Here is a 23,562-nt window from a genome sequence, read left to right on the forward strand (position 1 = left end):
AAGTAGGGAAGTGCACAGGTGAAGGTACTGATGAAAACCTGATGCGCCAATCAGTGGCGCACCGGCCCTTTAAATCGCGAAGACCCGGCGCGCGCGCGCCCTAAGGAGCGGGGCCGCGCGCGCCGGGACAGCACAGACGGGGAACGGGTCTGGTAAGGGAATCGAGATGCGCATCGCGAGCGGGCGCGTCCCGCATCGCGAATCGCATCGCGGCTGGAAACATTATCGCAGCGCACCCGGTCAGCAGGTCTGACCGGGGCGCTGTGAACAAGAGAACGCTGTGAGCGCTCCGGGGAGGAGCGGGGACCCGGAGCGCACGGCGTAACAGTACCCCCCCCTTGGGTCTCCCCCTCTTCTTGGAACCTGAGAACCTGAGGATAAGACTTTTGTCCAGGATGTTGTCCTCAGGTTCCCATGATCTCTCCTCTGGGCCGCAATTCTCCCAGTCAACCAAAAATAATTTTTTACCTCTGACCGTCTTGGATGCCAGAATTTCCTTCACCGAAAAAACGTCAGAGGACCCGGAAACTGGAGTGGGAGAAACAACTTTGGGAGAGAAGCGGTTAAGGATGAGTGGTTTAAGGAGAGAGACATGGAAAGCATTGGGAATACGGAGAGAAGGAGGAAGAAGGAGTTTGTAAGAGACAGGGTTGATCTGGCACTTGACTTTGAAAGGACCAAGATAACGTGGTCCCAGTTTATAACTGGGGACACGAAAGCGGACATACTTGGCGGAGAGCCATACCTTGTCTCCAGGAGAAAAAATGGGGGGAATTCTTCTTTTCTTATCGGCATATTTTTTCATCCGGGATGAAGCCTGCAAAAGAGAATTTTCAGTCTCTTTCCATATGGTGGAGAGGTCCTGAGTCACTTCATCAACAGCGGGCAAACCAGAGGGCATGGGAGTGGGGAGGGGGGGGGAAGAGGGTGACGGCCGTACACCACGAAGAATGGGGATTTAGCAGAGGATTCGGAGACTCTGAAATTATATGAAAATTCGGCCCATGGTAGAAGATCTGCCCAGTCATCCTGGCGGGAGGAAACAAAATGTTGCAAATAGTCACCCAGAACCTGATTAATTCTTTCTACTTGTCCATTGGATTGGGGATGATAAGAAGATGAGAAGTTTAATTTGATTTTGAGCTGATTACAGAGGGCCCTCCAGAATTTAGACACAAATTGAACGCCTCTATCCGAGACGATATGCGTGGGCAACCTGTGAAGGCGAAAAATGTGTATAAAAAATTGCTTCGCCAACTGAGGCGCCGAAGGAAGACCTGGAAGAGGAATAAAATGTGCCATCTTGGAGAATCGATCAACGACCACCCAAACAACTGTGTTGCCATGGGATAAAGGTAAGTCAGTAATAAAGTCCATACCAATCTGAGACCAAGGTCGTTCAGGAACAGGCAGAGGATGGAGGAGACCAGCAGGCTTCTGGCGAGGGGTCTTGTCCCGGGCACAGACTGTACAAGCCCGCACGAAATCAACATCATCAGTTTCCAGGGTAGGCCACCAATAAAATCGAGAGATGAGTTGGATGGATTTTTTGATACCAGCATGTCCTGCGAGGTGAGAGGAGTGTCCCCACTTGAGAATCCTGAGGCGCTGGCGGGGAGAGACGAAGGTCTTCCCTGGAGGAGTTTGTCTGATGGAAGCTGGAGAAGAGGAGATCAGACAGTCCGGAGGAATAATGTGTTGCGGGGAAGCTTCCACTTCAGAGGCATCCGATGAACGAGAGAGGGCATCAGCCCTAATGTTCTTGTCAGCAGGGCGAAAATGAATTTCAAAGTTAAAACGGGCAAAGAACAACGACCAACTAGCCTGACGAGGGTTCAGCCGTTGGGCAGACTGAAGATAAGAGAGATTCTTGTGGTCAGTGTATATAATAACTGGATATTTGGACCCCTCCAGCAGGTGCCTCCATTCCTCAAGCGCCAATTTTATGGCCAGTAGTTCTCGATCACCAATGGAGTAGATTTTCTCCGCCGGGGAGAAGGTCCTAGAAAAAAACCCACAAGTAACAGCATGTCCGGAAGAATTTTTTTGTAGGAGAACTGCTCCAGCTCCCACCGAGGAGGCGTCTACCTCCAATGAGAAGGGCTTGGATGGGTCAGGTCTGGAGAGCACGGGAGCAGAAGAAAAGGCAATCTTGAGATGTTTGAATGCGTCTTCCGCTTGAGGAGGCCAGGACTTAGGGTTGGCGTTTTTCTTGGTTAGGGCCACGATAGGAGCCACAATAGTAGAGAAGTGTGGGATAAATTGTCTGTAATAATTGGCGAACCCCAAAAAACGTTGGAGAGCACGGAGTCCGGAGGGGCGTGGCCAATCCAATACGGCAGATAGTTTATCTGGGTCCATTTGTAGTCCCTGGCCAGAGACTAAGTATCCTAGGAAGGGAAGAGACTGACATTCAAAGAGACATTTTTCCATTTTGGCATATAACTGATTGTCCCGAAGTCTCTGAAGAACCATGCGGACATGCTGGCGGTGTTCTTCTAGGTTAGCAGAAAAAATCAGAATATCGTCTAGGTAAACCACAACACAGGTATATAGAAGATCACGAAAAATTTCATTTACAAAGTCTTGGAAGACGGCAGGGGCGTTGCAAAGGCCAAAGGGCATAACCAGATATTCAAAGTGTCCATCTCTGGTGTTAAATGCAGTCTTCCACTCGTCCCCCTCCCTGATGCGGATGAGATTATAAGCACCTCTTAAGTCCAGCTGGGTAAAGATGTGGGCTCCACGTAGGCGGTCAAAGAGTTCCGAGATAAGAGGTAGGGGATAGCATTTTTTTTACAGTGATTTTATTAAGTCTGCGGTAATCAATGCAAGGGCGTAGGGAGCCGTCTTTTTTGGAAACGAAAAAAAATCCAGCTCCGGCAGGAGAGGATGACTTGCGGATAAACCCCTTTTTTAAATTCTCTTGGATGTACTCCGACATGGCTTGAGTTTCCGGAGCAGACAGAGGATAGATTCTGCCCCGGGGTGGAGTAGTACCAGGGAGGAGGTCAATAGGACAGTCATAAGGCCTGTGAGGAGGTAAAGTCTCTGCTTGTTTTTTGCAAAAAACATCAGCATAATCCAGATAGGCCTTGGGGAGACCAGATAACGGGGGAACCACAGAGTCTTGACTGACAGTACAGGGAGCAGGCTTAAGACAGTCCTTGTGGCAAGAAGTACCCCAGTTCTTGATTTCTCCGGTGGTCCAATCAAGGGTTGGGGAATGGCGTTGAAGCCACGGTAATCCAAGAAGAATTTCTGAAGTGCAGTTAGAGAGGACCAAAAATTCAATTTTTTTGTGATGGGGTCCGATGCACATTAAGAGGGGTTCCGTGCGGTAACGCACAGTACAGTCCAATCTTTCATTATTAACAGAGTCGATGTAGAGGGGTCTGGCGAGACTGGTCACAGGGATGTTGAACCTGTTGATGAGTGAGGCCAAAATAAAGTTTCCTGCAGATCCGGAATCCAAGAAGGCCATAGCTGAGAAGGAGAAGGTAGAAGAAGAAATCCGCACAGGCACAGTAAGACGTGGAGAAGCAGAGTTCACATCAAGAGCTGTCTCACCTTTGTGCGGAGTCAGCGTGCGTCTTTCCTGGCGTGGAGGTCGGATAGGACAATCCTCCAAGAAATGTTCGGTAGTGGCACAGTACAGGCAAAGGTTCTCCATGCGGCGTTGTGTCCTCTCTTGAGGTGTCAAGCGAGACCGGTCAACTTGCATAGCCTCCACGGCGGAAGGCACAGGAACAGATTGCAGTGGACCAGAGGAGAGAGGAGCCGGGGAGAGAAACCGCCTCGTGCGAACAAAGTCCATATCCTGGCGGAGCTCCTGACGCCTTTCGGGAAAACGCTTGTCAAAGCGGGTAGCAAGATGAATCAGTTCATGCAGGTTGGCAGGAATTTCTCGTGCGGCCAGCACATCTTTAATGTTACTGGATAGGCCTTTTTTAAAGGTCGCGCAGAGGGCCTCGTTATTCCAGGACAATTCGGAGGCGAGAGTACGAAATTGGATGGCATACTCGCCAACGGAAGATTTACCCTGGACCAGGTTCAGCAGGGCAGTCTCGGCAGAAGAGGCTCGGGCAGGTTCCTCAAACACTTCGAATCTCCGTGAAGAAAGAGTGTACAGAGGCAGTGACAGGATCATTGCGGTCCCAGAGCGGTGTGGCCCATGACAGGGCTTTCCCAGACAGAAGGCTGACTACGAAAGTCACCTTTGACCTTTCAGTTGGAAACTGGTCCGACATCATCTCCAAATGCAGGGAACATTGCGAGAGAAAACCACGGCAAAATTTTGAGTCCCCATCAAATTTATCCGGCAAAGATAATCGGAGGCTGGATGCGGCCACTCGCTGCGGAGGAGGTGCAGGAGCTGGCGGAGGAGATGATTGTTGAAGCTGTGGTAGTAGCTGCTGTAGCATCACGGTCAGTTGAGACAGCTGGTGGCCTTGTTGCGCTATCTGTTGTGACTGCTGGGTGACCACCGTGGTGAGGTCGGCGACAACTGGCAGCGGGACCTCAGCGGGATCCATGGCCGGATCTACTGTCACGATTCGGCTTGGCTGGAGGTGGATCCTCTGTGCCAGAGAGGGATTGGCGTGGACCGTGTCATTGGACCGGTTCTAAGTTGCTACTGGTATTCACCAGAGCCCGCCGCAAAGCGGGATGGTCTTGCAGCGGCGGTAGCAATCAGGTCGTATCCACCGGCAACGGCTCAACCTCTCTGACTGCTGAGATAAGCGCGGTACAAGGGAGTAGACAAGGTCGGACGTAGCAGAAGGTCAGGGCAGCAAGGATCGTAGTCAGGGGCAACGGCAGGAGGTCTGGAACACAGGCTAGGAACACACAAGGAAACGCTTTCACTGGCACAATGGCAACAAGATCCGGCGAGGGAGTGCAGGGGAAGTGAGGTATAAGTAGAGAAGTGCACAGGTGAAGGTACTGATGAAAACCTGATGCGCCAATCAGTGGCGCACCGGCCCTTTAAATCGCAAAGACCCGGCGCGCGCGCGCCCTAAGGAGCGGGGCCGCGCGCGCCGGGACAGCAGAGACGGGGAACGGGTCTGGTAAGGGAATCGAGATGCGCATCGCGAATCGCATCCCGGCTGGAAACATTATCGCAGCGCACCCGGTCGGCAGGTCTGACCGGGGCGCTGTGAACAAGAGAACGCTGTGAGCGCTCCGGGGAGGAGCGGGGACCCGGAGCGCACGGCGTAACACTAATTTTGGTCTTCTGCCAGGCCAGCAGGAGTTCAAAGTCTGTGCAAAAAATGGGTGGGAAATGTGCTCTGAACAAGTAGGGAGACACCTAGTGGCAGCTTTTTTAAACACAAATAAAACATAAAAAACATAATTTTTTTAAAACAAAGTACATTAGAAATATTTTTTATTTACCATAAGGAGTGCAATAGCAAAAAAAAAGTTTTAATGAGAGTGCCCATTTAAGTAACTTCTGACATGTCCTAGCAATGTATGTACTGTCCATTCATATATTTGTACATTGTGATTAAATCACCCTAAGACGCCTTTTCTCCAAACTTAATAACCCCAAGCTTGATAACCTGTGTTGGTACTCTAACCATTACCATAAATTACCTGTGTCACAGTCTTCTGCATCCTCTCCAGTTATGCCTTGTCCCTCCTATACACAAGCGCCCAAAACTGGACACAATACTCCATATGTGGTCTGACTTATGATTTATACAGAGGCAAAACTATGTTCCTTTCACAAGCCTCCATGCCCCCTCTATGCTCCCGTGATTGGCTGCCTGTTCTATGCTGCGCTCCGGAGTGCAGCATAGAACTGGGAAGGGCGGAAGTCTTACCCTGCAGGCTTCAGCTGACGTCATGCCTGCTGGGTAACGCCCCTTTGCAGCTGAAAAAGCTCACAAGCAGTGAGCAAGCTTTAGAAGAAGAAAACTAAAGAAATACTGAGTGAAATTTAAAAAGGAAAAGTGTGGGGGAATCCTAATGAAGAGGGGAACACACTAGGAACAAATAAAGACTCTTTACTTGGTGGCAGGTACTCTTTAAGCAGTTACAGACTATGTGAGACTCATCAGACCACCTGAAGCGCAATTGCTGGGGTCCAATGAGTCAAAATGGCGGTTGGGCTCTCTTCACCTGCTCCATGGTATGCTCAAAATGCATCTCTCTGCTGGAGGAGGGTTCTTCAAGATAAATCAGGGAATAGCTTAAAGGGGTACTCCGGTGAAAACCTTTTTTCTTTTAAATCAACTGGTGCCAGAAAGTTAAACAGATTTGTAAATTACTTCTATTAAAAAAAATCTTAATCCTTCCTGTACTTATTAGCTGCTGAATACTACAGAGGAAATTCTTTTCTTTTTGGAATTCTCTCTGATGCCATCACGAACACAGTTCTCTTTGCTGATGTCATTATAATAATAACAATAATATAACTCTTTATTTATTGCTGTCCTTAGTGGGATTTGAACCCAAGGCCCCGGCACTGCAAGGTAGCAGTGCTAACCACTGAGCCACCATGCTGCCCTTAGCATACATCTGCTATGCACGGTTGCTAAAATGGACAGAGATGTCAGCAGAGAGCACTGTGCTCGTGATGTCATCAGTGCTCCAAAAACAAAGGAATTTTCTCTGTAGCATTCTGCAGCTAATAAGTACTGGAAGGATTAAGATTTTTTAATAGAAGTAATTTACAAATATGTTTAACTTTCTGGCACCAGTTGATTTAAAAGAAAAAAGGTTTTCACCGGAGTACCCCTTTAAGTGTGGCTCCACTGAAATCTAAATATTTCCTTAGATTTGCGCTTTCTGTATACATTCTTCCTTAGAAGTGTGGCAGTGAGTACGGCAGGTAAAATCTCTTGGGTTTCCTGGGTCAGAACTATGGGCATGATCCATTTCATTGGTCATCTCCACAGGTGTTGCCAAGAAAGTATTGAAGGTTCCTGTCACAGTGCAAGTTGCAGACTATACAGAACAGCACACATAAGCCCTGGAGGCAGACCATGCTAATGAGCAGGGTGGGAAAGAGGCAGGTCAAAATCAAAACTTAGGCAGAATCTGGGCATACACAAAGAAGGCTGGGCGGGAAAGGCTAACGAAATGGGCACGACTAACACAACAAACAGGCTGCAAGGCAAGCTGGGAACAGTAGTTTAGTGACCACATGCAAAACTGAAATACACACCACACTACAAGGACAGATTAGTGGAGACAAAGGACAAAAAAAAAAGACAACCAAAGGGTACACTACAAAGAGAAGAAGGAAACTCACCAAAAAGTGTATGTATGAAAACCAGAAACACATTAGCCCCCGGAGTATCCCTTAAATTAAATCCTCAGTTAACTCCTTTAAGACTGAACAGAAGAAAGATCATTTGGAATGAATTTCGCCAAATGTATTATTCTAAAAAAAAAATTGGTATATTTGACCATGGCCGTCCAAGCCAACTACATCAATATTACTAACTTTGCCCAGAATAATTAAAAAGAAAATATTTTTTAAAAGTCACAGATCTTAGTCACTTTTTGCCACAGTTTGTATAAAAAAAAAGTGCAAAAAAATTGATGACTGCTCCTCGCAGTTTAAGCTGGAGTAAACTTTAGCTGTTTACTATCAACGACATTATTAACAGTATGAAACAACAACTCACTAACGCTGGGTTCACATTTTAGTGTATGTTTCATGTATGTGCACTTACTGGTCTGAGTCTTTCAGAAATTGCTGACCTACTGGGATTTTGCTGCACACCCATCTGTAGGGTTAAAGGGGTACTCCACTGCCCCAGCATTCTGAACATTTTGTTCCGAATGCTGGGTGTGGGCTGCGGGGGTCGTGATGTCTCGGCCAGGCCCTTTGTGACGACATGCCCCCTCAATGCAAGTCTATGGGAGGGGGCATGGCAGCCGACACGTTCCCTCCCATAGACTTGCATTGAGGGGGTGTGGCGTGACATCACAAAGGGCCTGGCCATGACGTCACGGCCCCCGCAGCCAGCATTTGGGACAAAATGTTCCAAATGCTGGGGTAGTGGAGTACCCCTTTAACACAGAATGGTCTGAAAAAAATATCTAGTGAGTAGCAGTTGTGTGGACAAAAATCCCTTGTTGATGTCAGAGGAGAAAGGAGCTTTTTGAATCTACTCTAGTTTAAAAACACTTAATCTGCTGTGGTTGGAATTGTAATTTTTTTACAGTTATGCCGTTTTAGGATACATTCACACGTACAGGATCAGCTGCAGACTTGACGCTGTGTTCAAACATTTAGTTACATTGATATCTGCAGCAGACCCTGTACATGTGAAAGTTGCCATTGTGCCCAATATTATGTATGCTACTTGTAATTTATTATACTGATACTTTCTGGAAAAAGGAAGAAGAGGCACTCAGCTTTATGTATAAGCTGTGTGGAATACATCATGGTAAATCATATAAATTCCTGGGTTGTGTATTATACTGAAGCAATCCTTTATGCACATGTCAGGCAGTATGGGGTGATTTGTATAGTGGTAAATGGTGTCCCTTCTTATCTATCATTTGGTACTCATTCCAATTTTTTTTTAGTATCATCCCTTCTTTCCAGTGTGGGGTACACAAAAGAAGTGTTCTCCTGTTACAATGCATTTGTAAAAGCTTCCAAAATTACCTTATGACCATCTATCAGGACCTTCTGATATGTCCCTCTATGTTCTGCACATCACTGAAGCATTATAATCTGTATGATTTGCATAGACAGTATATTTTACGCCTTTGATTTCTTCATTGCACTATATGACTTCAAGCTTGATCTGAATGGTCAACCACTTCCATGTACCCATTGCAGTCCATGTGACAGACTGATTTGAGGGGTTTCTGTACTGGTGCCTCCTTCAGGGATCGAGTATAGCCAAGGCATGTATTGTTGTGTATATTAGGACATCTCATTTGTACTTGAACCACAATGTTGTTGCTGTACAATGCCCCGCTCTCAACCTTATTTTGTTTGTCCAAGAAATGATAGAGGGAGATTTACTTGCTTTTTGCAAAAAGAGGTGCTTCTGGAAGCAAAGCTCTTGAATATTGAGACATTGGTATAAAACGTATCCAGTGAGAGATGGTAACTAGGAGTGGGAACACCATATTTCACACAATTTCTCCAGTAACTCCCATGAAGTAACAATTCTTGTGTGTTTCCCTTTAGATGTCCTAAACCTATGGATACCCTGACCCTTTTGCAACTTGTACATCTTCACTCCATACTTTGCCCTTTTACTTGGCAGGCACTGGTGAAAATAAAGGGGTACTCCCGTGGAAAACAAATGTTTTGCAATCAACTGGTGCCAGAATGTTATACAGATTTGTAATTTATTTTTATTGGAAAATCTTAGTCTTTCCATCCTTCCTACTTATCAGTTACTGTATGCTCTAGAGGAAGTTGTGTAGTCCTTTCCAATCTGAACATAGTGGTCTCTGCTGACACCTCTGTCCGTGTCATGAACTTTCATGGGCAGGAGAGGTTTGCTATGGGGATTTGCCCCTACTCTGGACAGTTTCTGACATGGACAGAGGTAGCAGCAGAGAGCACTTCTGTCAGACTGGAAAATACTAGACATCTTCCTCTGGAGCATATGGCAGCTGATAAGTACTGGAAGGATTAAGATTTACTCCACAAATCTGTATAACTTTCTGGCACCGGTTGATTTGAAAACATTTGTTTTCCACCAGAGTACCCCTTTAAAGGGGTTCTCCGGTGCTTATACATCTTATCCCCTATCCAAAGGATAGGGGATAAGATGCCTGATCGCGGGAGTCCCGCCGCTGGGGACCCCCAGGATCTTGCACGCGGCACCCCGTTTATAATCAGTCCCCGGTGCATGTTCGCTCCGGGTCTGATTACAGGCGACCACCGGGCCGGCGGCATGTGACGTCACACGGGGGCGGGGCAAGCCTACGGGAGGGGGCGTGATAGCTCCCGCGATCAGGCATCTTTTCCCCTATCCTTTGGATAGGGGAAAAGATGTGTATGTACCGGAGAACCCCTTTAAGGCTTCTCTTTAATCTGTACTAGGAACTCATTAACAGAAATTTTAGAGTTGTGTACCAGGAAAAACTTGGCACTGGACTATAAGGGGTCTAATTTTATACAAACAGTTATTACTGGGGATTGGGTCTCAAAGTGGGTACTGTGCATCATCATTATAGTGTACACAATATAGCTTACAATGTCCTGAATAAAACAATGTTTCTTTTCCACCACAAATTTAAACAGACAGTGCTATTAGCTTGATTACTATTGTATCATAATTGTTACTTCATTGTCTTCATACTGATCTTTGTTCTGAGGCTGTTTATGATTGTTGTAGTCTTCTTTCATTCCATTGCACCAAACAAACAGAAATAAAATGTATAGTAAATCTCTTTGCACCCATATTATAAATATAAGTATCTACTAGGACACTTTGTACAGTACATATTTACATCTATACAAAACATACTAAGAATTGTTGTCTTTATTTTACAGAAATTGCATAGAATTGTAGATTTCATCAAAAAATATTATTATAATTCTTTCATACACAGCTTCTATGACTCCTGGAGTGGATTTTATTTCAATAAATGGTAGATTTACCAAATCTTACATTATGAAAGGCATATGGTTATGTAGAGATAAGTGGTAGGTACCAACTCTTCTATGGTTTTAACCATAGTGATGTCTCTACACTTAAACCTTACTAGTATAGTATATTACAACACTTTTTTGTAACTATACTTTCATGTAGAAATGGGATTTTTTTTTCTTTTTTTATGTACTTTCACAAATGATAATTTAGTAAATCTAGCTCTTATTCTTGTTACACAATGACAAAGCTCTATATTTACATGACAGCCATGGGTACTTATATCCCATGACATCGATATTGTAGAGTTTTGCACGTGGCCAGGATGTAGACTGCATATAGGGCATGACTTTCTCTACAAAACATGAATATTGGCATAACACAACCTTCAAAGACACACATAAAGCCATGATAAAACACCAAACGGTTTCCTGATCGCAGAGAACAACCTTCTTACCAGATCAGACTTACTGTTTTAGACAAAATGTTTTGCTTAATACTACAGACACTGTAGGTATCCAAATAATAAAAGCTTTTTAGATGCTTATGACTATGGGTAAAGACAATGGCCCTCAAGATCCAAAAATAATGATATCATATGACTAGGTTTAGTCCTCTGCTATTTGTATGAGAACCATCAGTTTTATGATGTCAGGAACTTTAATGGCAGCTCAGATCACAGAAATCCATTGTGGGAGATTTTTTTGTACTGTGGATAATCCACTAACAGGATTTTAGTCTAGCTGTAGAAAGTTTATTTGTATAATTCAATGATGACTAAAAAAACAGCACTGGATGTTTTGTTTCTTATCGCTCATGGTTTTCTACTCTGGCTCACTACTGTTTGTCGTCTTCTCCCACAAACTCTCCTCACTTTGTGCTGGAGATCCTGCGGAGGTACGTGGTCTGAGTCCTTGAAAGCGGCGGCACTCCGGACATACTCTAATATGTGTACATTCTCGAGCTACTAGAGCTGCTTCTTGTGCCAGTCTCTGTGCCAATGGGTCAGGCCCACTACCACCACATAGTTTACCATTACTGAGAATAGTAGTATTACGTCCTCTTCTTTCATCCTGAATGGTAGCTCTAGGACGTATAAAGCCCCCACGCCTTCGACGTGGTAGGAGACTGTCTTTGCAGAGAATTATGTTGCTTAGCTCCGTCACCATTTCTTTACACACAGAAACCTAGAAACAATAATCAAAATACTTGATAATTAACATATAACGGACAAATGGGCAAACTAAAACTTGAACAGAACTTGCTGAGTGGATGTACACAATATTTAGATATAATACTAATATTAAATTGAAAACTTGAAAGTCTTGATCGCGAGCAGATTCTTTAATGAGCTGCACAGTATACAGATGTAATATTTAATGGTCACTATGATTTCACGCCTATGAGATTTCTAACATTCCTAACAAAATGTATCAAAAATAACTCTTTACCCCTGAAAACAAACTCTAGAGCTGCTTTAAAGTCTTGGCCACTAGGTGTCTCACTTTCCTGCAATCTGCTAGTGACTGCTGTTGTTATCAGTGGCATAGCTATACAGGTCGCAAAGGTCGCCATTGCGACCGGGCCTCATAGCCAGGGGGCAGGTCGGGCTGACAGGTTGGGCCCTTAGCACACTTTTATTTGCTTTGAGCAGGCTCCCCAACCCTCCAAAAACCGCCCCACCCCTACTTACACTCCCATCCCCCATTTAATTATGGCTGAGGCCTGAAATGTCAGGGGAGCCCAGCCACCTAGGACATGTACAATTACACTGCAGGCTGCACATCTCCCCTCTTCGGATTCCTGCTGCCGTTGGGTCTTAGAGGAGGGGGAGGGGATTCATGGCACGGCAGCCTGAAGAGGCCAAATAGCCTGTCATGAATAGGAAGATGTGCCTGCATGCTGCCTGTGCCGTGAGTCCTGTGCCCCCTCCTCTCAGCTGTGTTATCTGCAACTGACCCCTCCATGACCATCATCCAGGGATGAAGACCAAGTCAGGGGAATGCCTGCATGAGGTTAGTATGGTGTTAATGCATGTGTGTGTATTAAGTGTTAATGAGAGTGCATGTGTGTATAAAGTGTTAATGAGAGTGCATGTGTGTGTAAAGTGTTAATGAGAGTGCATGTGTGTGTATAAAATTCCACAAAAGTAGAAGATAAGTATATTTAGAGGTTACAGTGTGTGGTAATTTTATATTCAGAGGGTGCAGTGTGTGATCATGGCGGTATGTACCATCTAAATTAGAAACGGAAAGACTATAGAGGAGATGTCACCTGTAGTCACTGATATCATTGTGTATACTCCCCACTATGTCACATCAGAGCTGTAATCATTTGCAAGTTCTGCAGTAATGATTGGTGAAAAACAACTCCCAGCAGTGACGTAGCTATAGAGGTCACCATTGCAGGGCCCCCTTGCTGCTATAGTATGCAGCAGCAGGCCGGGCTAACAGGTCGGGCCCTCAAGCATTGCTGTTACGCCGAGCGCTCCGGGTCCCCGCTCCTCCCCGGAGCGCTCGCTACACTCCTCTCACTGCAGCGCTCCGGTCGGTTCCACGGACCCGGGGCGCTGCGATACCGCCTCTGGCCGGGATGCGATTCGCGATGCGGGTAGCGCCCGCTCGCGATGCGCACCCCGGCTCCCGTACCTGACTCGCTCTCCGTCAGTTCTGTCCCGGCGCGCGCGGCCCCGCTCCCTAGGGCGCGCGCGCGCCGGGTCTTTGCGATTTAAAGGGCCACTGCGCCGCTGATTGGCGCAGTGGTTCCAATTAGTGTTTACACCTGTGCACTTCCCTATATCACCTCACTTCCCCTTCACTCCCTCGCCGGATCTTGTTGCCTTAGTGCCAGTGAAAGCGTTTCCTTGTGTGTTCCTAGCCTGTGTTCCAGACCTCCTGCCGTTGCCCCTGACTACGATCCTTGCTGCCTGCCCCGACCTTCTGCTACGTCCGACCTTGCTTCTGTCTACTCCCTTGTACCGCGCCTATCTTCAGCAGCCAGAGAGGTTGAGCCGTTGCTAGGGGATACGACCTGGTCACTACCGCCGCAGCAAGACCATCCCGCTTTGCGGCGGGCTCTGGTGAAAACCAGTAGTGACTTAGAACCGATCCTCTAGCACGGTCCACGCCAATCCCTCTCTGGCACAGAGGATCCACTACCTGCCAGCCGGCATCGTGACAGTAGATCCGGCCATGGATCCCGCTGAAGTTCCTCTGCCAGTTGTCGCTGACCTCACCACGGTGGTCGCCCAGCAGTCACAACAGATTGCGCAACAAGGCCAACAGCTGTCTCAACTGACTGTTATGCTACAACAGTTACTACCACAGCTCCAGCAACCATCTCCTCCGCCAGCTCCTGTACCTCCTCCGCAGCGAGTGGCCGCTTCTGGACTACGACTATCCTTGCCGGATAAATTTGATGGGGACTCTAAGCTTTGCCGTGGCTTCCTTTCCCAATGTTCATTACACTTGGAGATGATGTCGGACCAGTTCCCCACTGAAAGGTCTAAGGTGGCTTTCGTAGTCAGCCTGCTGTCTGGAAAAGCCCTGGCTTGGGCCACACCGCTCTGGGACCGCAATGACCCCGTCACTGCCTCTGTACACTCCTTCTTCTCGGAAATTCGAAGTGTCTTTGAGGAACCTGCCCGAGCCTCTTCTGCTGAGACTGCCCTGTTGAACCTGGTCCAGGGTAATTCTTCCGTTGGCGAGTATGCCGTACAATTCCGTACTCTTGCTTCTGAATTATCCTGGAACAATGAGGCCCTCTGCGCGACCTTTAAAAAAGGCCTATCCAGCAACATTAAAGATGTTCTGGCCGCACGAGAAATGCCTGCTAATCTTCATGAACTTATTCACCTAGCCACTCGCATTGACATGCGTTTTTCCGAAAGGCGTCAGGAGCTCCGCCAAGATATGGACTCTGTTCGCACGAGGCGTTTCTTCTCCTCGGCTCCTCTCTCCTCTGGTTCCCTGCAATCTGTTCCTGTGCCTCCCGCCGTGGAGGCTATGCAGGTCGACCGGTCTCGCCTGACATCTCAAGAGAGGACACGACGCCGCATGGAGAATCTCTGCCTGTACTGTGCTAGTACCGAACACTTCCTGAGGGATTGTCCTATCCGCCCTCCCCGCCTGGAAAGACGTACCCTGACTCCGCACAAAGGTGAGACAATCCTTGATGTCCACTCTGCTTCTCCACGTCTTACTGTGCCTGTGCGGATGTCTGCCTCTGCCTTCTCCTTCTCTTCTGTGGCCTTCTTGGACTCTGGATCTGCAGGAAATTTTATTTTGGCCTCTCTCGTCAACAGGTTCAACATCCCAGTGACCAGTCTCACCAGACCCCTTTTCATCAATTGTATAAACAATGAAAGATTGGACTGTTCCATACGTTTCCGCACGGAGCCCCTTCTAATGAGCATCGGATCTCATCACGAGAGGATTGAACTTTTGGTCCTCCCCAATTGCACCTCGGAAATTCTCCTTGGACTTCCCTGGCTTCAACTTCATTCCCCAACCCTGGATTGGTCCACTGGGGAGATCAAGAGTTGGGGGCCCTCTTGTTCCAAGGACTGTCTAAAACCGGTTCCCAGTAACCCTTGCCGTAACTCTGTGCTTCCTCCAGTAACCGGTCTCCCTAAGGCCTATATGGACTTCGCGGATGTTTTCTGCAAAAAACAAGCGGAGACTCTACCTCCTCACAGGCCTTATGATTGTCCTATCGACCTCCTCCCGGGCACTACTCCACCCCGGGGCAGAATTTATCCTCTCTCTGCCCCAGAGACTCTTGCCATGTCTGAATACGTCCAGGAGAATCTAAAAAAGGGCTTTATCCGTAAATCCTCCTCTCCTGCCGGAGCCGGATTTTTCTTTGTGTCCAAAAAAGATGGCTCTCTACGTCCTTGCATTGACTACCGCGGACTTAATAAAATCACGGTTAAGAACCGCTACCCCTTACCCCTCATCTCTGAACTCTTTGATCGCCTCCAAGGTGCCCACATCTTTACTAAATTGGACTTAAGAGGCGCCTATAACCTCATCCGCATCAGAGAGGGGGATGAGTGGAAAACAGCATTTAACACCAGAGATGGACACTTTGAGTATCTGGTCATGCCCTTTGGCCTGTGCAACGCCCCTGCTGTCTTCCAAGACTTTGTTAATGAAATTTTTCGTGATCTGTTATACTCCTGTGTTGTTGTATATCTTGATGATATCCTAATTTTTTCGGCCAATCTAGAAGAACACCGCCAGCATGTCCGTATGGTTCTTCAGAGACTTCGTGACAATCAACTCTATGCTAAAATTGAGAAATGTCTGTTTGAATGCCAATCTCTTCCTTTTCTAGGATACTTGGTCTCTGGCCAGGGACTACAAATGGATCCAGATAAACTCTCTGCCGTCTTAGATTGGCCACGCCCCTCCGGACTCCGTGCCATCCAACGTTTTTTGGGGTTCGCCAATTATTACAGGCAATTTATTCCACATTTTTCTACCATTGTGGCTCCTATTGTGGCTTTAACCAAAAAAAATGCCGATCCCAAGTCTTGGCCTCCTCAAGCAGAAGACGCCTTTAAACGACTCAAGTCTGCCTTCTCTTCGGCTCCCGTGCTCTCCAGACCTGACCCATCTAAACCCTTCCTATTGGAGGTTGATGCCTCCTCAGTGGGAGCTGGAGCTGTCCTTCTACAAAAAAACTCTTCCGGGCATGCTGTTACTTGTGGTTTTTTTTCTAGGACCTTCTCTCCGGCGGAGAGGAACTACTCCATCGGGGATCGAGAGCTTCTAGCCATTAAATTAGCACTTGAGGAATGGAGGCATCTGCTGGAGGGATCAAGATTTCCAGTTATTATTTACACCGATCACAAGAACCTCTCATACCTCGAGTCTGCCCAACGGCTGAATCCTCGTCAGGCCAGGTGGTCTCTGTTCTTTGCCCGATTTAATTTTGAAATTCACTTTCGGCCTGCTGATAAGAACATTAGGGCCGATGCTCTCTCTCGTTCCTCAGATGCTTCTGAAATTGAACTTTCTCCTCAACACATCATTCCTCCTGACTGCCTGATTTCCACTTCTCCAGCCTCCATCAGGCAAACTCCTCCAGGAAAGACCTTTGTTTCTCCACGCCAACGCCTCGGAATCCTCAAATGGGGTCACTCCTCCCATCTCGCAGGTCATGCGGGCATCAAGAAATCTGTGCAACTCATCTCTCGCTTCTATTGGTGGCCGACTCTAGAGACTGATGTGGTGGACTTTGTGCGAGCCTGCACTATCTGTGCCCGGGATAAGACTCCTCGCCAGAAGCCCGCTGGTTTTCTTCTTCCTCTGCCTGTTCCCGAACAACCTTGGTCTCTGATTGGTATGGATTTTATTACTGACTTACCCCCATCCCATGGCAACACTGTTATTTGGGTGGTCGTTGATCGATTCTCCAAAATGGCACATTTCATCCCTCTTCCTGGTCTTCCTTCTGCGCCTCAGTTGGCTAAACAATTTTTTGTACACATTTTTCGTCTTCACGGGTTGCCTACGCAGATCGTCTCGGATAGAGGCGTCCAATTTGTGTCTAAATTCTGGAGGGCTCTCTGTAAACAACTCAAGATTAAATTAAATTTTTCTTCTGCATACCATCCTCAATCCAATGGACAAGTAGAAAGAATTAACCAGATCTTGGGTGACTATTTACGACATTTTGTTTCCTCCCGCCAGGATGACTGGGCAGATCTTCTACCTTGGGCCGAATTCTCGTATAATTTCAGAATCTCTGAATCTTCCTCCAAATCCCCGTTTTTCGTGGTGTACGGCCGTCACCCTCTTCCCCCCCTCCCTACCCCCTTGCCCTCTGGTCTGCCCGCTGTGGATGAAATTTCTCGTGATCTCTCCATCATATGGAGAGAGACCCAAAATTCTCTCTTACAGGCTTCTTCACGCATGAAGAGATTCGCGGATAAGAAAAGAAGAGCTCCTCCCATTTTTTCCCCTGGAGACAAGGTATGGCTCTCCGCCAAATATGTCCGCTTCCGTGTCCCTAGCTATAAGTTGGGACCACGCTATCTTGGTCCTTTCAAGATTTTGCGCCAGATTAATCCTGTCTCTTACAAACTTCTTCTTCCTCCTTCTCTTCGTATTCCTAATGCCTTTCATGTTTCTCTTCTTAAACCACTTATCATTAACCGTTTCTCTCCCAAATCTGTTCCCCCCACTCCTGTCTCCGGCTCCTCGGACATCTTCTCCGTCAAAGAAATTTTAGCATCTAAAAAGGTCAGAGGGAAAACCTTCTTTTTAGTGGATTGGGAGGGTTGTGGTCCAGAAGAGAGGTCCTGGGAACCTGAGGACAATATCCTGGACAAAAGTCTGGTCCTCAGGTTCTCAGGCTCCAAGAAGAGGGGGAGACCCAAGGGGGGGGGTACTGTTACGCCGAGCGCTCCGGGTCCCCGCTCCTCCCCGGAGCGCTCGCTACACTCCTCTCACTGCAGCGCTCCGGTCGGTTCCACGGACCCGGGGCGCTGCGATACCGCCTCTGGCCGGGATGCGATTCGCGATGCGGGTAGCGCCCGCTCGCGATGCGCACCCCGGCTCCCGTACCTGACTCGCTCTCCGTCAGTTCTGTCCCGGCGCGCGCGGCCCCGCTCCCTAGGGCGCGCGCGCGCCGGGTCTTTGCGATTTAAAGGGCCACTGCGCCGCTGATTGGCGCAGTGGTTCCAATTAGTGTTTACACCTGTGCACTTCCCTATATCACCTCACTTCCCCTTCACTCCCTCGCCGGATCTTGTTGCCTTAGTGCCAGTGAAAGCGTTTCCTTGTGTGTTCCTAGCCTGTGTTCCAGACCTCCTGCCGTTGCCCCTGACTACGATCCTTGCTGCCTGCCCCGACCTTCTGCTACGTCCGACCTTGCTTCTGTCTACTCCCTTGTACCGCGCCTATCTTCAGCAGCCAGAGAGGTTGAGCCGTTGCTAGGGGATACGACCTGGTCACTACCGCCGCAGCAAGACCATCCCGCTTTGCGGCGGGCTCTGGTGAAAACCAGTAGTGACTTAGAACCGATCCTCTAGCACGGTCCACGCCAATCCCTCTCTGGCACAGAGGATCCACTACCTGCCAGCCGGCATCGTGACAATTGCTTGAGGGCCCAGGACTGAGGGGACTGCCCCTTGCTGTTAGCACACTTTTATTTCCATTGAGCAAAGCTGCCCCCCGGCCCCTGGATGTGATGGATGTGTGTATGTATGGTGGATGTGTGTATGTATGATAGAAGAGTGTATTATGTATGATGGATGTGTGCAGTACTTTATTCAGGGGGTACAGTGTGTGACAGTATTATATTCAGAGGGTACAGTGTGTGGTAGAATTATATCCAGAGGGCTCAGTATGTGTCAGTATTATATTTAGAGGGTACAGTGTGTGGCAGTATTATATTCAGAGGGTATAGTGTGTGACAGTATTTTACTCAGAGTGTACAGTTTGTGGCAGTATTTTATTTGCAATGTATACCACGATCACACGCACCTTACCAGGTCCCTCCCATGTGATGCGGTGAGATGAACCATCTTCTCTGATCCCTAGAGGGCAGTGTCCCATCGGTTTCATAGGTTTTCCTATACTTAGCTAATTTGAACTCCGATACCACAATTTTTTTTTTTATCATTTTCAATTTTCTTGATGCGCTTATAATTTTTTATGCTTATTTCTGTTTATTTTTAAATTGTATGTATTGTTGTTAAGAAATGTACTACGCGTACTATTGTAAATGTTGCACAATGCATTGCATGTTTTTACCTGTTCGCCGTCCAGTGTCACAACCCGGAACTAATTTGGGTCTCTGTGTACTTATGTACCGTTCATACCATTATGTTCATACCTGACAAAGAGACCAGTCCGGTCTTGAAATGCCTTATGTTAAGCTTTGTTTTATCTTATCTACACAATAAAACTACCTGAACTGTCAAGGTTTGTTCTACTTCTCTGATGGTCCAGCGCTGCGATGATGTCCCTGTTTTCCAACCTCTGATGTCGTCTCCACATGCTGAATAATTGCGGTATTAGATCTTCCATACCGACGGGACCTGTGTGTGACTGACCACTTTCTGACATTGCGAATATGGGTGTTGTGCTCTGAGCATAACACCATTTGGTAAGAGGCAAATCCCCCTCCTCCCTCATCTATACCCCCCTACCTGACGATCTTCACCAGGTGTGCGCCACCTTGTTTTTTCTATTTTTTCTATTTTCAGTGTGTGGCAATAATATATTCAGAGGGTACAGTGGGTAGCAGTATTATATTCAGGGGGTACAGTGGGTGGCAGTATTATATTCAGAGAGCACAGTGGGTGGCAGTATTATATTCAGGGAGCACATTTTCTGGGAGGGTTACATTCAGAGGGTACAGTGTGTATGTCAGTATTATATATTATATACTTATTCAAAGTGAAGAAACCAATGTGCGGACATCAGGCACAGAGAAGATGGAAGAAGATATGGCATCTGGACCAGATGGAAAAGAACAGAGAAGACGTCACTCAGGTCATTCTTATCATTGTGTATTCTCCTGACTGTCCCATCACTGCTGTAGTCACTTGTACATCCTGTAGTGATAATGGATGACACTGTACCCCACTCTGTGGCTCTCCAGCTGTTACAAAACTACAACTTGAGGCTCTCCATACATGATGGAAGTTGTAGCTTAGCAACAGCTGGAGAGCCACTTGAACCAAGGTGATTGGTGGGGGTCCCAGCAGATGAACCCATAACAAAAAAAAAAAGGTTGCTTATTCAAAAATGCCCGGGCCTATTATTGGTCTCAGTCCGGCCCTGCCTGTTAGTCACAGATATCAATGTGTATTGGCACTGGCTGTGTCCTATCATTGCTGTAGTCACTATTATGTGATGGCCGAGGCCAGGTAAGGGAGTTGTCCGGGAAGTTGGTGGTCGGGGGGTAGGGTGGCCCAGAGCTATTTTTTGCATCTGGACCCTGTGATTTCTAGCTACGCCACTGGTTGTTATGCTCAGTCTCTAGTAACAGAAAGACAGAGTCGGAACACAACAAGTCAGAGCAAGGCTTAGCTAGTGCTATGTGTGCTGTGTGAATGCAAGCTGTGCCTGTCTGCCTCTTTCACAGGATCCACACTATCCTAGAAATGTAAATCAATGTTTCCCTCTCATTTCTGACCACTCATAAAGTCCTAGGTAGCAGTCCCTTCACAATGCTGCTTTTTAAATGTAATATCCCCATCCCCTTAGCTTGTCATCATGAGCAGTAGTAGTGCAGTGCTTAGTGTAACCCTCTCTTTGCTTACATTTCCAAAGCCAATAAATCAGTTATCCCTTCTCCTTCCACATGCTATCTATAATTAGTGTACTATAAATCCTCCCCCAGCACTGTGCCAGCCTGTTAAATTCAGTGTGCTTTCACTAAAACTATGCCATAGCATAGCAGTAAAGGGAAGGTTCTGTGCTGTTATTGGCCAGACAATTTATGGAAAGCAAGTGCCTGTGTGTATATATACTACTGGCAAACAGTTCAGCTCAGAAAAAAGAAATAGCTATGAACCATAAAGGTGACTCTCAAGGGCTCAATAACAGCAGTGAGAGCACTAAAATTACCTTGTCAACACTCAGAGTTAATTTAACAAAACCATGTATTTTGAATGACAGGTAAGCTTAAATACATAACGGCAATCTGGAGGATTGATAAATTCTTTGTTGAGTTGATATAACATGTTTTGGGTATAATGTTAAATAAGAAGTCTTTATTTTACCTCAGACTCTTCAGAGTTGCGTATAGTCCACAGGAACTCAAGCACTGCCATAAAAATAGCCACTATTAGACCACAGATTAACACAACAAAGATGCCGCCAATGTTTTCCATTCCTAAACCTGAGAAGAAAAAGATAAAATCACAGGTCATAAAAACATGCTTGAATGTGATACTACACCATGCTGTATATATAAGTCCCAGCAGTGAAGATACAACAACATGTTTTTATAGATTTTGATAAACCGCAATATAGACAGAAGAAAAGTTATAAAAATACATAAACCAGATCAAGGTTTTATAAGCACTAATGCACTGTGGTGTAAAACATGTTCTCCGACCAGTTAAATGAAGTGGGCTCTAGACACCTGCTCTCGCATTTTATTCCTTTTGAACGAAGATTCCTGCTATGTAGACAGAAGCAAAGACTGGCTATTAAAGGACATCTGTTAGAACAAAGAAACTTGATATTGTTGCAAATATTTGGTGGTTTTTGCTTAACCCCTTAAAGGGGTTCTCCGGTGCTTACACATCTTTTCCCCTATCCAAAGGATAGGGGATAAGATGCCTGATCGCGGGAGTCCTGCCGCTGGGGACCCCCGCGATCATGCGTGTTCGCTCCGGGACTGATTACAGGCGACCACCGGGCCGGAGGCATGTGACGTCACACCTCCGCCCCCGTGTGAAGTCACGCTTCGCCCCTCAATGCAAGCCTACGGGAGGGGGTGTGATAGCTGTCACGCCCCCTCCCGTAGGCTTGCATTGAGGGGCGGAGCGTGACGTCACATGGGGGCGGAGGCGTGACGTCACACGCCGCCGGCCTGGTGGTCGCCTGTAATCAGTCCCGGAGCGAACACGCTCCGGGGACTGATTACAAACGGGGTGCCACGTGCATGATCGCGGGGGTCCCCAGCGTCGGGAGTCCCGCGATCAGGCCTCTTATTCCCTATCCTTTGGATAGGGGAAAAGATGTGTAAGCACCAGAGAACCCCTTTAAGGACGCAGGGTTTTTCAGTTTTTCCACTTTCGTTTTTTCCTCCTTACCTTTTAAAAATCCTAACCCTTTCAATTTTCCACCTTAAAATCCATATTATGGCTTATTTTTTGCGTCACCAATTCTACTTTGCAGTGACATTAGCCATTTTACCCAAAAATTCACGGCAAAATGGAAAAAATAATAATTGTGCGACAAAATCGAAGAAAAGATGCCATTTTGTAACTTTTGGAGGCTTCCGTTTCTACGCAGTGCATATTTCGGTAAAAATGACACCTTATCATTATTCTGTAGGTCCATACGGTTAAAATGATACCCTATTTATTTATATAGGTTTCATTTTGTCGTACTTCTGGAAAAAATCATAACTACATGCAGGAAAATTTATACGTTTAAAAATGTCCCTTTCTGACCCCTATAACTTTTTTATTTTGCCACGTACAGGGAGGTATGAGGACTAATTTTTTGCGCCGTGATCTGAAGCTTTTATCGGTACCATTTTTGTTTTGATCTAACTTTTTGATCACTTTTTATTCATTTTTTATGGTGTAAAAAGTGACCAAAAATATGCTTTTTTGGACTTTGGAATTTTTTTACGTGTACGCCATTGACTGTGCAGTTTAATTAACAATATATTTTTATAGTTTGGACATTTATGCATGCGGCGATACCACATATGTTTATTTTTATTTTTATTTACACTGTTTTATTTTTTTATGGGAAAAGGGGGGTGATTCAAACTTTTATTAGGGAAGGGGATAAATGACCTTTATTAACACTTTTTTTTTTAACTTTTTTTTTTGCAGTGTTATAGCTCCCATAGGGACCTATAACACTGCACACACTGATCTCTCATGCTAATCACTGGCGTGTATTAACACGTCTGTGATCAGTCTTATCGGCGCTTGACTGCTCCTGCCTGGATCTCAGGCACGGAGCAGTCATTCGGCGATCTGACACCGAGGAGGCAGGTAAGGGCCCTCCCGGTGTCCTGTAAGCTGTTCGGGACGCGCGATTTCACCGCGGCGGTCCCAAACAGCCCGACTGAGCAGCTCGGTTACTTTCACTTAAGAGGCGGCGGTCAGCTTTGATCGCCACGTCTGAAGGGTTAATACAGGGCATCACCGCGATCGGTGATGTCCTGTATTAGCCGCGGGTCCAGGCCGTTGATAGCCGCCGGGACCGACCCGATATGACGCTGGGACACCGCATGACCCCGCGGCATATCGCGGGAGTCGGCGGAG

At 46.8% G+C, this 23,562-nt stretch overlaps 1 protein-coding gene across 3 annotated transcripts in view; it reads right to left on the bottom strand.

Moving 5' to 3' along the window:
* Window positions 1-10,363: 10,363 nt before the first annotated feature.
* GRIK4 (glutamate ionotropic receptor kainate type subunit 4) overlaps window positions 10,364-23,562 on the bottom strand; it is a 454,975-nt gene continuing 441,776 nt past the window's right edge. For all 3 annotated transcript variants that reach the window (XM_056543987.1, XM_056543989.1, XM_056543988.1), the window contains exons 19-20: window positions 21,328-21,446; window positions 10,364-11,770 (exon numbers count right to left, since the gene is read on the bottom strand). In XM_056543987.1, the coding sequence (XP_056399962.1) occupies window positions 11,408-11,770; window positions 21,328-21,446 (482 nt within the window). In that variant the 3' untranslated portion in view covers window positions 10,364-11,407. The remainder of the gene's footprint in view (window positions 11,771-21,327; window positions 21,447-23,562) is intronic.

The sequence above is a fragment of the Hyla sarda genome, chromosome 10, assembly GCF_029499605.1.
Source record: "Hyla sarda isolate aHylSar1 chromosome 10, aHylSar1.hap1, whole genome shotgun sequence".
Taxonomy (NCBI): domain Eukaryota; kingdom Metazoa; phylum Chordata; class Amphibia; order Anura; family Hylidae; genus Hyla; species Hyla sarda.